Raw genomic sequence first — 13,175 nt, 5'->3', positions numbered from 1 at the left:
GCCTTGGCCTCTTCGGGGCCCCCAGAGCAGGTGGGGCTGGGTGCACTTCCCGGGGGGAGGCTCAGGCCCTCAGCACAAAAGGACCCTAGAGAAGACCGTCTTGCCTCCTTCTGGTGGTCTTGGCCGGGTCACCTCTGCCCAGCTTTCCCAGCTTTTCTGTCTTTCCCACCTATCAGCCATTCCACACTCCCCTAAATCCTGTCAAGGTTCCTACATGGTTCTGAGGGTAACCCCAGGCCAGCCCCGTGGGGGCCAGAACACCGAGTCTAGTGACCTACACCCCAGCATGACAATGGGACTTCTCCTGAATGTCCAGAGGTGCTCCCATCACCCCTGCAGGACTTTCTGCAGTGTCCCCTAGACAGTCATCAAGCCCAGGCCAGGTCTTGGGCTCAGCTTCACAGAGAAGTGGGACTGGTGACATGTGACACTGAGGCATCCCCCCAGCCTAGAGCAGCGGCTCTTGGGAAGACAGAAGGAAAGGAGTGGTCAGGAGCCCAGTGGGGCTCCAGGCATGGCCCATGATGAGTGGGGAGGGAGAAGTTTGTCTCTGTCTTGGTTGGGAGGGCAGGGTGAGGCAGGAGCCCCACTGGGAGACCTCCAGGCATCTGCAGTGCTGGGGGAACAGTGGGCCACCCCTGCTTCCTCCTCGGGTCTATTTCTCTTATTTCAGGGGTGGCCTGGAGAAGTTAGCCACTCCTTGAGCACTGCCGGGTGTGGCCCGTCCCCATCTCTCACCACATCGGTGAGCCTCTTGCCAGCCCAGCTCCTGTCATTATGCTCAGAGAATGTTTGTCCACCTCTCTTGTGGTTTGTCCACCACATCTTGAGTGATGTCTAAAAAGTCTGTTATTGGCGCCCCAGGGGCACCAACCTTGCGGAGTGGGAGGCAGAAAGTGCACCTGCCACACCAGTAGAGCCACAGTGTGGGGTGGGGCTCCACAGAGAGGAGGCAGGAATAAGGGCCCCACGGAGCAAGAGTGGCTGAGCTTTTTCTCAGGAAAGACTGCAGAGACTACACTAATGTGTCCAGGGCACAGAGCCCTGCTCAGAGATGCCTGTCAAGGGCGGAGATGGGGCCCTCGGGTCCGGGCCCTGAAGAGGTGCTGTGTTTATGGACCTTTCTTGGTTTCCCCTTGAAGCCCCTTCCCCCTGGGCTTGGTACATACATACCATGTCCCTCTTGGAGCTGGGGAAGGACAGTCCAGCTCCCTGCCTCAACCTGCCACCCATCTTCTGGTCTGGGACCTTCTGCATTCCACGCCCCACAGATCCCTCTGGCCTGGGATCCTGGCTAGATTCGTAATCCTCAGGCCCAGCCCTCTTGCCTCGACTCTGGCTCTCTGAGTTCACCAGCTCCACCTAAGACTGATCCATTCTCTCTCCCTGCCAGCTTAGGGGAGGTCTTGGGGATGGAGGGCGCTGTTGGGTGAGACTCCAAGGGGAAGTGCAGCAAAGCCCAGGTACTCCTAGAGCCAACCTCCTCTCCCTTCCGTCTGTGCCCAGCTAACGGGCCACTGGAGAGTGGGCACGTTGGGGAAGGTGGGTCCCTGGGAGAGGAAATGGACTTCCTGGCCTCGAGGCTCATCCAGAGCTGGAAGCTGGGAAGCCTGAGGGCCTCAGCTGCTGGCCAGGGGCCTGATGTGCAGCATGTGTCCCGGTGGTGATGTCACTGCTACCCGGGGTAGCAGGGCTCCTCGAACATTTGGGGAGGACTGAGGGACACCTGTGGTTCAGAGGGAGTGCAGCCAAGGGCATCCCAAGGACAGAGTCCTGGCCCTTAGGGCCCACAAAGTTCAAACAGCCACAGAACCCAGAGCCACAGGGTGACCAGAATGGCATGGTTGTGATACGTTCGACACCCACTGTTTCCAGAACGGCTTTTCCAGACAGACACTGAGAGCATCCTCAATGCAACCCAGCGAGGTGGATAGAGGACAGAGACAGCCTCTTTTACAGATGGGGAAACTGAGGGGGTAGTGAGCCCTGCGCAAGGTCACAGGGCTCATGTCAGATGATGGGTGAGTCTTCGTTGCTGGGCTCTCACAAACTCCTGTTTTCCATACTACGCTCAGCATCCGCTCTCAGTGGGTTCTGTTAGGAAAGTGTGCACGAACTGTGGACGCTGGCCATTTCCTTGTCTGCCAGGCCCTGTACATGCAAGTGCACCGAGGATTAGTGACTGACGCTGCCAGGGGGAGGAGTTGACCCAGCTGAGCTCAGCTGCTCACTTGACCTCAGTTTCCCTTGTGTTGGGTAATGGTCCATGAGCCCAGTGGTGAAGGCTGTTCCAGTGGTTCTAGAAGCAGCCACAGGCAGGTTGTTGTAGGGCTGGCTCCATCCGTCCCCAGGCGGCTCACCCATGCAGCAGGCATCCTCTGAGCACAGCTCATCGGGATGACAGAAAGCAGTCCTCCACTAAGCATTCAACTGCAGGGAAATAAAGGAGCTCGGGGATGGTTTACAATTGTGATCAAGCTTCTAGGCGTCCACCTGTGTGCCCATGTTCACAGGGCCTCACAGTTCTGACATCCACAGTTTTGAGACTGAGCCTTGAGCCCAGGGGTCACTGCTGGGTGACCTTGGCAAGTGACTCACCCTCTTAACCTCTCCAGGCCCCTGGAGCATCACTGGGAGACCCAGGGTTGTGTGTGAGGGAGGGGTGGGCTCTCTGCTGTGGGTGGATGTGAGCTCCTCCCCCTCCCAGGACTGCACAGCTGCTTCCTCAGCAGTGGGGGCCCCTCTCCAAGTCCTCAGGGCCAAGGATGCTGGGGTGGCCTCAGCCCAGGGGCCCTGTGAGTGCTCACTCTGTACAGAGTCATTTAGAGATTGAAGCCAGCTGGAGAGGTGGGCTTGTGTCAAGCTTCCCTGCCTGGTGTCCCAGAGCAGGTGTGGATGTCGGCAGCCCTGAGATTTCTGGGGTAACCAGGACGGGGCCAGGACATTTGGTGCCACCAAGCAACCCTGACTCCTAAGTCTTTCTAACCAATTCAGTGGAGGCCAGGTTCAAGTTTCTACCACCTAAGCAGTTGCTTCTGTGCCAACCCTGATGCCCAGTGCCCTGAGGGCCCCAAGTGCCCCAGCTTGTGAGGAGCCCTAGATGCCATATCTGTAAATGGCTTGAGCCCCAGTCCTGATGTGCTGGGAAGCCCCAGGGCCTTCTTTGCAAATGCCCCTGGGGCGGGTACTCAGGTGGGTTCCTCCTCATGCCCCTAGCGAAGGCTGGCCCTTTCCCATCCCCATCCCCCCATGCTGGGCAGCACCCCAATTCCTTCCCTCCCCAGGGACCAGGTGGAGTCACAGACTGTACTGAAGGCCTGGGGAGCTGGGGCGCCCCTTTCCCTCCCTCCTCTCTTTTTTCCCTTTCTGGGTGCCTCACCCCTCCCCTAAATTGGCTTGAGAAACCCACTTTCTCTTCACTTAATAAAAAGAGCAATTTCCCCTCCCCCTGCCAGCCCCAGGCCTGTCCAGAGGCTGAACACTGGACCCCGAGGCTGCCCCTGGGGCCACCTTGCAGCAGGACAGGACAGGGCAGCCGGCAGGGCGAGATCCAGCAGCCCCTCCCACACCCCACAGCCTGTGTAGGAGATTGGACTCGAATTTGGAGGGCACATCACTGAACAGGATCTGGGCAATGCCCGAGTCTGAGCAGAGTAGCTGTCTGCAGCAGCAGCAGCAGGGTCACCAACCTCACCGGGAAAATCACCAGAGGCGGGGACTTCCTGGTCCCAAGGTCCCCTCCCTTTGGGGAAAGTTGGTTACACCCTGGCATGGACTTCCCTGCAGAGCCTCACATGAACTGGCCTCCACTCCTGTGTCCTGGTGGGGTCCCTGCTTTGTGTGGTCCGAGAGGATCCCAGGCTCCTGTCCCTGCAGACAGTATCCCCTCCAGCCCAACACCAGCCTATTTTGACATGCAGTTCAGGTGACATGGGTTGTGGCTCATTTGGAGGCCTCCTTCTCATTGGCTTGGCTTGGGGGTTCTCAGCCCTCACTCATTTACAGCCCACCTTTGAGGCCTGCATCCACAGGTTCCACTGGCCATGGTCCCCGCACCGGTAGGGGGAGGTCCTTCATTTTGCCCTTGTCACCAGCTCAGTTCGCCTTTCCGCTGTGTGGTCTGCTGTCCAGGACATAAGCCAGCCTCCTCCCTGCCCACGGGTGCCTCCTCCTCCTGCCCTCCTTGCCTCCCCACAGAGGGAGGGACCCACTGCAGGGGACTTCGGGGACACCTGTTCATCCCTCAGGACCAGTCCTTTGAGTGACCCCTGTGGGCTGGGCAGCTGTCCAGTATGAGCTCATAGGTCAGAGGGGAATGAGGAGGCACCTGGCTCCACAGACCTCAGCTGAGCCCAGATCTGGGAGCCCCTGGCAGCGGCTCAGCCTGATTCATTGGGCAGCAGGCAGCTCAGGTCCCCAGGCCGCTGTCACATGGTGCTGTTAAGCAACATCTCCTTCTCTATATGTTGCATAAAAAATTAAAAAAAAAACCTCTCTTACCTTCCTACAGGACCAACCCGTTGCAGGGCTGCTGACTGAGGTCTGTGTGGAGAGGTCTGAAGGCAGTTATTTCCCTCCCACCTGAGGACCCAGGAAGGGCTGAGGAGCAGAGGGGGTGCCATGCTGGCTGATAATGAGGAACTTGCAAATCTGATGAGCTAAGAAAGGGCCAGGACAGGGCACCAGGGCCTGGACGACCCCCTATTAAGGGTGGATGATGGCTTCACTATTTGGGACAGAGAGGCGGCTATTTCCTCCTTGAGGGGCATCTGGGAGACACAGCACTGGTTCCTGGGTGAGAGCCAAGCTCATTGGCACAGATTGGGCATCCCTGGTGACAAGATCATATCAAGGGGACTCTGGGCTGCGGCCTGGTGGTGTACACAGAGCGAACTCTGAAGCTCTGCTCAGCTGGAGTAAGCAGGCCCTGGGGTCACCTTAGATCAGCAGGTGCAATTTCAAATACCACGCAGCTTCCTGGAGGCCCCCGCCCAGGAGGCACGGATTAGAGGAGCATCCTCAAAGGGGCAGCAGCCTGTCAGGCAGAGGCAGACCAGGTGGGGAGACCTGTTTCTGAAATCTGCGGGGTGGGGGTAGCAGTGTCACCGGTACCAACAGCCGCAAGCTCAGGACAAGGGTCCATCTGGCATCCCTTCTGAGGCGTCCTCAGAGGCAGTGTGTCTGTTTTTACTTGTCATGAAGGATCCTGTGTCTGCCAAGCAGCCATGCTGGGCTTGGTGCAGGGATGGGGCCCAAGGGGCTCCATGAGATGGTGGGGTGGGGGTGGGGGCTCCAGGTCTGCATGGGACTGAACCTGTGGCGCCCCCCAGGGCCCAGTCTGAACACTGCAGGGAGTAAGGCACCCATGGTCCCAGGGAGCTGTCTGGGGCCCAGGCATGTCTGGTCTCCCATCTAGAGCTCAAGGGGTTCATTACAGGGTCAGCAGGCCTTCCAGAGTGCCTACTGTGTGCTGGGCTCTCCCATGCTTTATCTCATTTGCAGCCTTGCCACAACCCGGGGCAATCTGCCCGCTTTCTATTCAACATCTAGCTCCAAGCTGGCGCCTTCCTCCTGATGGAATAAAATGTATGTATTGAGGCAGGACAAGAAAATTTAAGCCTAACGTACTCCCTGCCCCTGTGGGGCCCTCCCTAATGGGCAGTGTGCACCTGTGTTATACATAAAGCAGAGCTTCTCAAAGGTGGGAATGCCTGCTCTGACTTAAAGGTAAAGGATTTTTTTCTCCTTGTGACACCAGCAATGAAAGTCCTTATAAGATTAGATTTCTTTCCATTTCCTGCAAGGGGTCATGGTGACCTGTTGCTCTCTTTGTATGTGCTTATCTGGCCTGTGTATCTTTGCTGAACTTTGTCTAAAATGCCAGTGTGTCATTTTAATGTATGACCCTTTATCTCAAAATGTATATGAACAGTCCTCAGAGTTTTCTGAAAGATTTTGTCCCAGGTTATAAATCCTTAAATTGGCATGAATAAAATTCTCTATTTCTTCCTTAGGTCACTATTGATTAATTTTTGTCGACGGCCCTGTCAACCGGACACAACCCCCCATGGTTCTCAGGTGTCCCGGGAAAGAGAGAGAGCTGCAGACAAGGCACCAACTCAGCGCCTCCTCCCCAGCTGCTCACTTCCAGTGCACTCAGTGAGACCTTGTAGTTTGGTGTGTCGAGCTAAGTAAATTTATATGATCTAGTTTTAAACAAACGAATCCTCCCCAAAAGTCAGGTGGCTTACAGAATATTCCCACATAGAAACGGCAAATGATACCTGTAACTCACACCAGGGGAACAACCCCAGAAGTGACAGCTCTGACACCTCCTCCCTCCTGACACATACTCCTCATCGCCTGTGGTACAGACCTGATGAGAAGTTAGCCCCAAATGTAGAAAATTAAACAGCACCAAATGTTTGAAACACCCTCACCTCCATGGTCATCGGTGGAGCTTGCTCTGGGTACCTTGAGGTGTTAGTCGAGAACAGCATGAAACCCTCCTGATTGGCAAGAACTTTACAGACTGAGCTTTCAGAACATGAAGATGAAGCACACCAGTTTCTTCCTGATGATGGTTAAAGTTATGTGCTGTTGCACCCGGTTCTTTTTGATATTTCCCTAAGCCATGATAAATATTTGGAAGACTCTTTTAAAGTTTCTTGCATAATAGCATAAGACAAAAAAAAAAAAAATCCAACACCAGGCATGCTTATTCTTTCTGCTGTGGTAAAGATGGTAGAAACAATGAGCAGAAAATGATTTGTCAAAAAAAAAAAAAAAAAAAAGAAAGAAAAAACCAAGAAGAAAAAACAAAACAAAACAGGATCTGTCAACAAACCGGAAATCATTCCTTTGTCAGCAAATACTGTTTCAAGATGTAGAGAAAACACTGCTCTAGACTGAAGAAAAATAGTGTTAGAGCAAATTACCTCGTGTGGGAGGTTTGCTATACTATAGTTGGCTGAAAGTACAGATGTTTCTACACATGTCAGCTTAAGGTATTTGCGGGATTCTGTTCCAATAATGAAATACACAAATCACTTTTTCTGTGTGAGCCACTAAAGGAAAGATATAGTAGGGAAGATATATTTCCAACAGTTAAGGCATTGTTTGAATAAAAGTAACGTCACGTGGGGAAAAGAGTGTTTAAGTGCAGCCATTGATGGAAAAGCTGCTTGGAAAGGACTTTTTCCCAAGGCTTCCAAATGAGGAAAAAATGCAGAGGCTGCAGAGCTGCAAATGCCACTCGTTCGCCCATCCATGGTCAAACCAATGCAGGAAAGAACTGGAAACCTGGAGAGCACATGAAATGCTGTAGGAGCCTTTAGTGGTGTTGACTTTCGAAAACCAAGATTGTCCTAGTAGAGGAGAAACTTAATGACAGATACAGGGTAATAAGATTGGGGTGACCATGTAACCTTTCCAAATCAACCACACTGAACGACTTATCTTTACAGCAAAGTATTGAAGAGTCAAGAGTCCTCCTGCCTTCCTTCTTCCCATGTTTCTTTCCTTCTTAAAGACCAATGCGCTGATATTTCTTGAGGTGACAAGAGCTCTCAGTCTTAGGCACCCAATAAAAAGCTTGAAAAAATAAACGGCCTTTCCATGCATCTGCCTCCTTCATGTAAATTGCTAAAACTGATGCTTGAGAATGTGTCCATGAAGGACACATGATTTTGTGGTCAACAGTATGTTTGACTGATAAAATCTCTCATGCCTACACTTAAAAAAATTTGTAAACAGAAACTGTTTCTTTAAATTTAGGCATAGTTTACATACCACCAAATTCACCCTTTTAAACTGTACAATTCTGTGGTTTTTAGAATGTTCAATATTGTGCAACCAGGACCAGTAATTCCAGAATAATCTGTTTTTACAATATGCCTTTTTAAATGTTAGAGTTCCCTTGAGTTTTGAACCCGTTTATGAAATATAAACAAGCAGCACCTTCCCTTTGGTTTGTGAGACCAACTAACTCACCACAGGGAAGACAGAAACACACTAGCTGCATTTTAACAAAAACCTTTGTGTAATTGGTGGATGGAGTTACAAAATGAGTAGGATGATTTAGTAAGTCCAGCAGGTGATGCCCTTCTTCCATTCAGCCCCATGGTTTTGTGACAGCCACTGAAACCCAGAGGTGGAATAAACTGCCCTGTGAGCCTGGCCTTCAAATTGATGTTGTACAGTGTTCAATCAAAATTTTAGTAAATAAGGAAGCATACGCACTTATATTAACATTTCTAGTGAAAGCAAAATGCACTTTCCCATCTTTGCAAATATAATTTGTCTTTTTATAAAATTTATTGGGAAACATGGCTCGCTTCACCTTTATATAATTCTCTGAAATGTTCCCTTTGGGTGGGTTAGATCCTCACTAAGTATAGTTACATTAGAGTGGATGCTCCAGAATGTCTTCAGACAGAGGTCAGAAATGTCTGGAGTCAGCACTTCCTCTCTGGTTTCTCAGCTCCACCCTGCCCATCCCCCTAGCACATCAAAAACAGACAGAACAGACTCTTCTCCCCTCAGTAGCCAGCAGGATGTGCTCAGAGTCAGGTCCTGTTAGGTCTCTGCTCAAAGCCTTCCAGCACACACCACACTCTGGATAAGGTTCAACCTCCTCCCCCATCTGCCCGCAGCCCTCCTCATCCCTCAGGGGCTTTCACCTGCTCCACCTGCCCCAGTCCCCCCAGCTCGGATCCAGCTGCTGACCTCCAGCTGCATTTGCTGACGCTGCCTCAGGGCCCTTGCACTGCTGTTCCTTCTGCGTTGCTCAGGCTCTCACTTCCTTGGATCTCTGCTCAGGGTTCTGCTCCTCAGGCAGCCCCTCCCTGACCTCTTGCTCCAAATTATCCCCCACTTTTCCCACAGACACACTCTGTGCCCCCACTCACTAAGGATTTTTCTTTCTAGAACATATCACTACTGGCCTCGCACTGTATAACAGTTTATTTGATGACTGCGTTCTCCCTCCCAGGAAGGCAGCTCCATGGCTGCTCCTTGGATCTGCCAGCCTGGAATGGGCCCTGTGGGGGCCACCTTCACAGTAGCTGAGTGACGTGGAACAACCTCCTCTCCTTCCTGTATCACTGTCCTCTGTCTGTAATGGTAACACTGGGTTCCTAAGAGGGGCAGTAGAGGACTTCGTGCCACATGCCCCCTGGGCATCCTGACCTGAGCAGCCTCCTTGGCCAGCAAGGTGCCTACTGGGGTGGTTCCAGGATGACAGGAAGCCACGCCTCTCCAGATGCCTGCAAGTCCTTGGGTCCCCAAGAAAGGCCTGACTACGGATCTGAGATGGTCTTGCCAAAGCCTCAGGCAGAGCTATGGGAGTCAGGGGAGAGACTGGGTGGTCATAGAACCCTCCTTCCCTGCAGTGCAGGGAGGCTCAGCACAAAATCCCGGGCCCTTGAGGTTGGAGGGGCAGGGAGGACCATTACTGTCACAGAAAGATCACAGCCTCAGCCTTCAGGGCAGACCAGGTCCACAGATGGGGCCACCTGCTTACATTCCTTTATTTCCCAGGGTGGGGGGATTGGTGGTTGGAGAAGTTCTGGCAGAGGCTCCCAGGTGGGTCTCCGGGGGTGGTGGCTGGGATGAGACTCTGGTGTGGCAGTTCCAGTGGGGCCTGAGGCTGGAGGCTTCGCCTAAGAGGAGCAGAAGACCTCGAAGCGCCTGCAGGGTCCAGGTGGGTGGGGCGTCAGTGCAGGGCGGGCAGCAGCAGCAGCAGCAGCAGCGCCCCACCCAGCAGCGCCAGGGAGGGAGGGCAGACGGCCGGCCCCGGGTGCGCGGCGGCGGTGGGGCTGGCGGGCGTCTGCACGGCGGCGGTGGGGCTGGCGGGGGTCGGCAGGCTGCAGTCGGTGTAGGGCTCGATGCAGGCGGCGAAGGCCATGACGTGCGCCACGAAGCTCTGCTCCTGCACGCCGTGCACCAGGTGCGCCTGCGGGCCGCGCGCGAACACCGCCACGTCCTCGCCGCCGTGGGTCTCGCTCGACCGGGGCACGGCCGCCTGCTGCCGGTACGTGGGGTCCCCTGGGCGGAGGGTGCGGGGTCAGGACCGGCGGGGAGGCGGTCTCCACTCCCACAACTTCCAGACACCGTTCTCCCGAGGCAACCCCCCCCCCCCACACCCCGCCTCACTCACCGCTCTGGCTGTCATTGACGTCGGGCCGTGTGCCTCCGCTGAGCGCAAAGCCAGGGCCATTGCCATAAAGGATGGACGTGTAGGACTTGCCATCAGAGGCCTTGCTGGGGGCCAGTCCTGCAGGGAGGAGGGGACGCGGTGATCTCACTAACCACAGCGTGTGGAGCTCCTGCTGTGCACTGAGCTCATTCACTGGCTTAGTTCTCACCAGACGCCTGCAGGGCAGTTGCTATTACTCCACCTGACAGATGAGAAAAGGGGCTCCGAGCAATTTCTGCTTATAACTTAGGGAATGGCACCTGCCACTATCTCTGGGTTTACCGAAAATGGAGGTTCCACGCAGTGTGTAGCCACCAAAAGAGAAGACGTGAGAGTGGTCAGCAGTGACAAGGATCAGTGTGTCCTTTTCGCTTGTGAGCTGGTTGGCCTTGTCAACGGCAGTGTCAAACATGACGGTATCAGTCAGCGCCATGTAAGCTATGCCTTCGTGGTGACCGTGGTCAATGCGACCTCCTGCAGGAAGGACATGGGGAAGGTGGGTGATGCCAAACCCCCCCTGACTGCCCCTTCCCTCCTCTGCTCAGTAAGGGGCTGCCACTCACCCTCTACGAAGAGGTAGAAGCCAAGGGGGTTCCTGCTCAGCAGGCGCAGGGCTGCCTCCGTCATCTCTGCCAGGGATGGGTCCGTGGCCAAGTTGCGCTGGACTTCATATTTCATGTCTAAAGGCTCAAAGAGGCCTGTGGGAAAGGGGACCCAGTGGTGACTGGTAGTGGGGAGGGTCAGTGGCCCACATGTCTCTGAAGACCTGGGGAGGACAGTGGGAGGGGTCATTACCCATAAGATGTGTTACACTGGGGTCATTGGTTGCCTGCATGAGTGCCGTGCGGTTCCACACATACTGGGCACCCTGGGAGGGGCAGAACCAGGTCTCAGCCCATATTTCTGCACCCTCAACCCTGCCCGCTGCACCCCTGCACCCGTGAGCCCCCATCACCTGGTGCTTGGCCTGCCACTCCTGCACCAGGTTTCGCTTATCCTGCCGGACTCCATTCTGATTGGCATCCTGTGGGTACTCAGGGTCTGGGGTCCCCTCAGGAAACATGTACACTCGGCCTCCACCCAGGATCACCTGGGCACAGAAATTAGGGCAGGTGCGCTTGGGGCCTGGCTAACCCCTTGCTCCCTCCTCAGACAGCCTTTAGCCCCCACCACCAGGTCTATGGGGATGGCCTGTCTCCATCTGTACCTCCTAGAGTCACCTCCACTCCAACCCCGTGGAGACCCTGGCAGGCTCCAGGGCTGTGGGTTGCCTGGGACTGTGGTGGGTGTGAGTCCCTCCCCCTCTGCCCAGCCCCGCCCCTTGCCCGCCCTGTCGCACGTCAATGTCCATGTTGTTGATGAGCTGCGTGGCGATGTCCTGGCAGCCCTGCGTCTTCGCATCAGCAGACAGGTCGGCATCTGAGTACCAGTTGCGGTTCACTGTGTGTGCGTAGGTGCCGGCTGGAGAGGCATGCTGCACCCTCGAGGTGGTCACGATTCCCACGGACTTCCCTGTAGGTGGCAGAGGTCATGATGGGCCCCTGGGGTCTGTGAGCCTACCCCTGCCCGCAAAGCTGGCCCGAAGCCCACCTGCTTTCTTGGCTCGGTTCATCACAGAGGTGACCTCATTGCCACGTGTCGTGTTGCACTGGTCATAGCGGGCAGCTGCACTTACACCAATGGTCTTATAGTTGGCCTTGACCCCGCACAAGTAGGCAGTGGAGGTGCCTGCACTGTCTGGCACCTGTCTGTCCACGTTGTAAGTCTGGGGGCAGAGATGCCTTCAACTCTGCTCTGGGGTAGACACCCAGATCCTGACTTACCCAGGCCCTGGGGCCCATTCCCACTGCCCCTGGGCCCTAACTCAGGCCCCAGCCCTCCTGGGGTCTTCCCTTCTGCCAGGCTCCCTAACCCCACACCCACCCCTCTAGGGTAGAGCTCCCTGAGGTCACCCAGCCCTTACCTTGGACAGAGCCAGGTATGGGAATTGGTCCATGACCAGGGGTGTCTCAGGTCCCAGCTTGCCATTCATCTGCCCCTTCAGGATCCGAGTGGCTGTCACTGTAGGCACTCCCATCCCTAAAGGTACACATGTCAGACCTGAGTCCCCAGAGCTGGCCAGTGTGTACCGGCAACCTTGAGTTCCAGGTTTGTGGGGAGGACAAGGGATGGACAAGCCTAGCACACTCACCATCCCCCAAGAAGATAATGAGATTCTTGGCAGCTGTCTGGATGTGTTGCAGATTCTTAGCAGTGTCCAGGGCCTGGGCTGCCTGGCGGTTCCAGAAAGCTGGATCTTCCTCCTCAGCTGTTCAAGAAAAGAGTGGAGGCCAGGTCAGGCGTGGAGCAGTGGCCTGCGTGTGGCAGTGGGGGGTTTTGTGAGGGGGTACTGGGATATGCCTCATTACCTGGGATGAAGCTAAGGGAGAGCCGAAGCCTCAGCCCCAGTAGCAGCAGCAGCACCCAGGCCCCCTGCATGTCTGTGCGATGTCAGGGGAAGCAAAGCTGGGACCCTGGGGAGGCCAGAACTTGAGCAAGGCTGGGACAGATTGTATGAGCTGCGGTACAAGCTGTCTGGGTTTAAATCAGGGGAGGACTTTGTTCCTGCTGTAACAGTCCCTCCCAGTGCCCTTGGTGACCACATCCTGCCCTTGCCCCTGCCCTGTGACTTTATTTATTATTTATTTTAATGGAGATACTGAGGATTGAATCCAGTATGTGTCTACAACTGACCTATCCCCCCACCCCGCCATAATTCATGCCTGGTGACCTAAGCCATATTGCCAGAACAAAAGTGGCAGGTGTGGCTGAGGGAGAAAGGGTCCTGAAAAAGGCAGCTCCATCTTTCATGGAATGGTCCCCAGCTGTCTCCTCAGGGGAGGGTGCAGGGGATTAGGGGGAGATGTCTTTTGCCTGAGGGGCATTTGCAAGAACCTCACAGGGGCCCCTCCCAACCCCCTGCTCACAAGTCCTGTAT

General features: G+C 55.0%; 1 protein-coding gene across 1 annotated transcript; it reads right to left on the bottom strand.

The window, feature by feature from the left end:
* Positions 1 to 9,715: 9,715 nt before the first annotated feature.
* LOC105096311 (intestinal-type alkaline phosphatase-like) lies at positions 9,716 to 12,676 on the bottom strand. Its single transcript, XM_064485431.1, has 11 exons — positions 12,607 to 12,676; positions 12,390 to 12,506; positions 12,162 to 12,277; positions 11,789 to 11,963; positions 11,538 to 11,710; positions 11,154 to 11,288; positions 10,994 to 11,066; positions 10,762 to 10,896; positions 10,481 to 10,672; positions 10,160 to 10,276; positions 9,716 to 10,047 (listed from the first exon to the last, which is right to left on the bottom strand). The coding sequence occupies exons 1-11, from the start codon at positions 12,674 to 12,676 to the stop codon at positions 9,716 to 9,718; spliced, it is 1,635 nt and encodes a 544-aa protein (XP_064341501.1).
* Between the last annotated feature and the right edge of the window lie 499 nt (positions 12,677 to 13,175).

This window comes from Camelus dromedarius, chromosome 4 (assembly GCF_036321535.1).
Source record: "Camelus dromedarius isolate mCamDro1 chromosome 4, mCamDro1.pat, whole genome shotgun sequence".
In the NCBI taxonomy this organism is placed as follows: Eukaryota; Metazoa; Chordata; class Mammalia; order Artiodactyla; family Camelidae; genus Camelus; species Camelus dromedarius.
The sequence above is the reverse complement of the archived record's forward strand: the minus strand, read 5'-3'. Positions and strand labels throughout refer to the sequence as shown.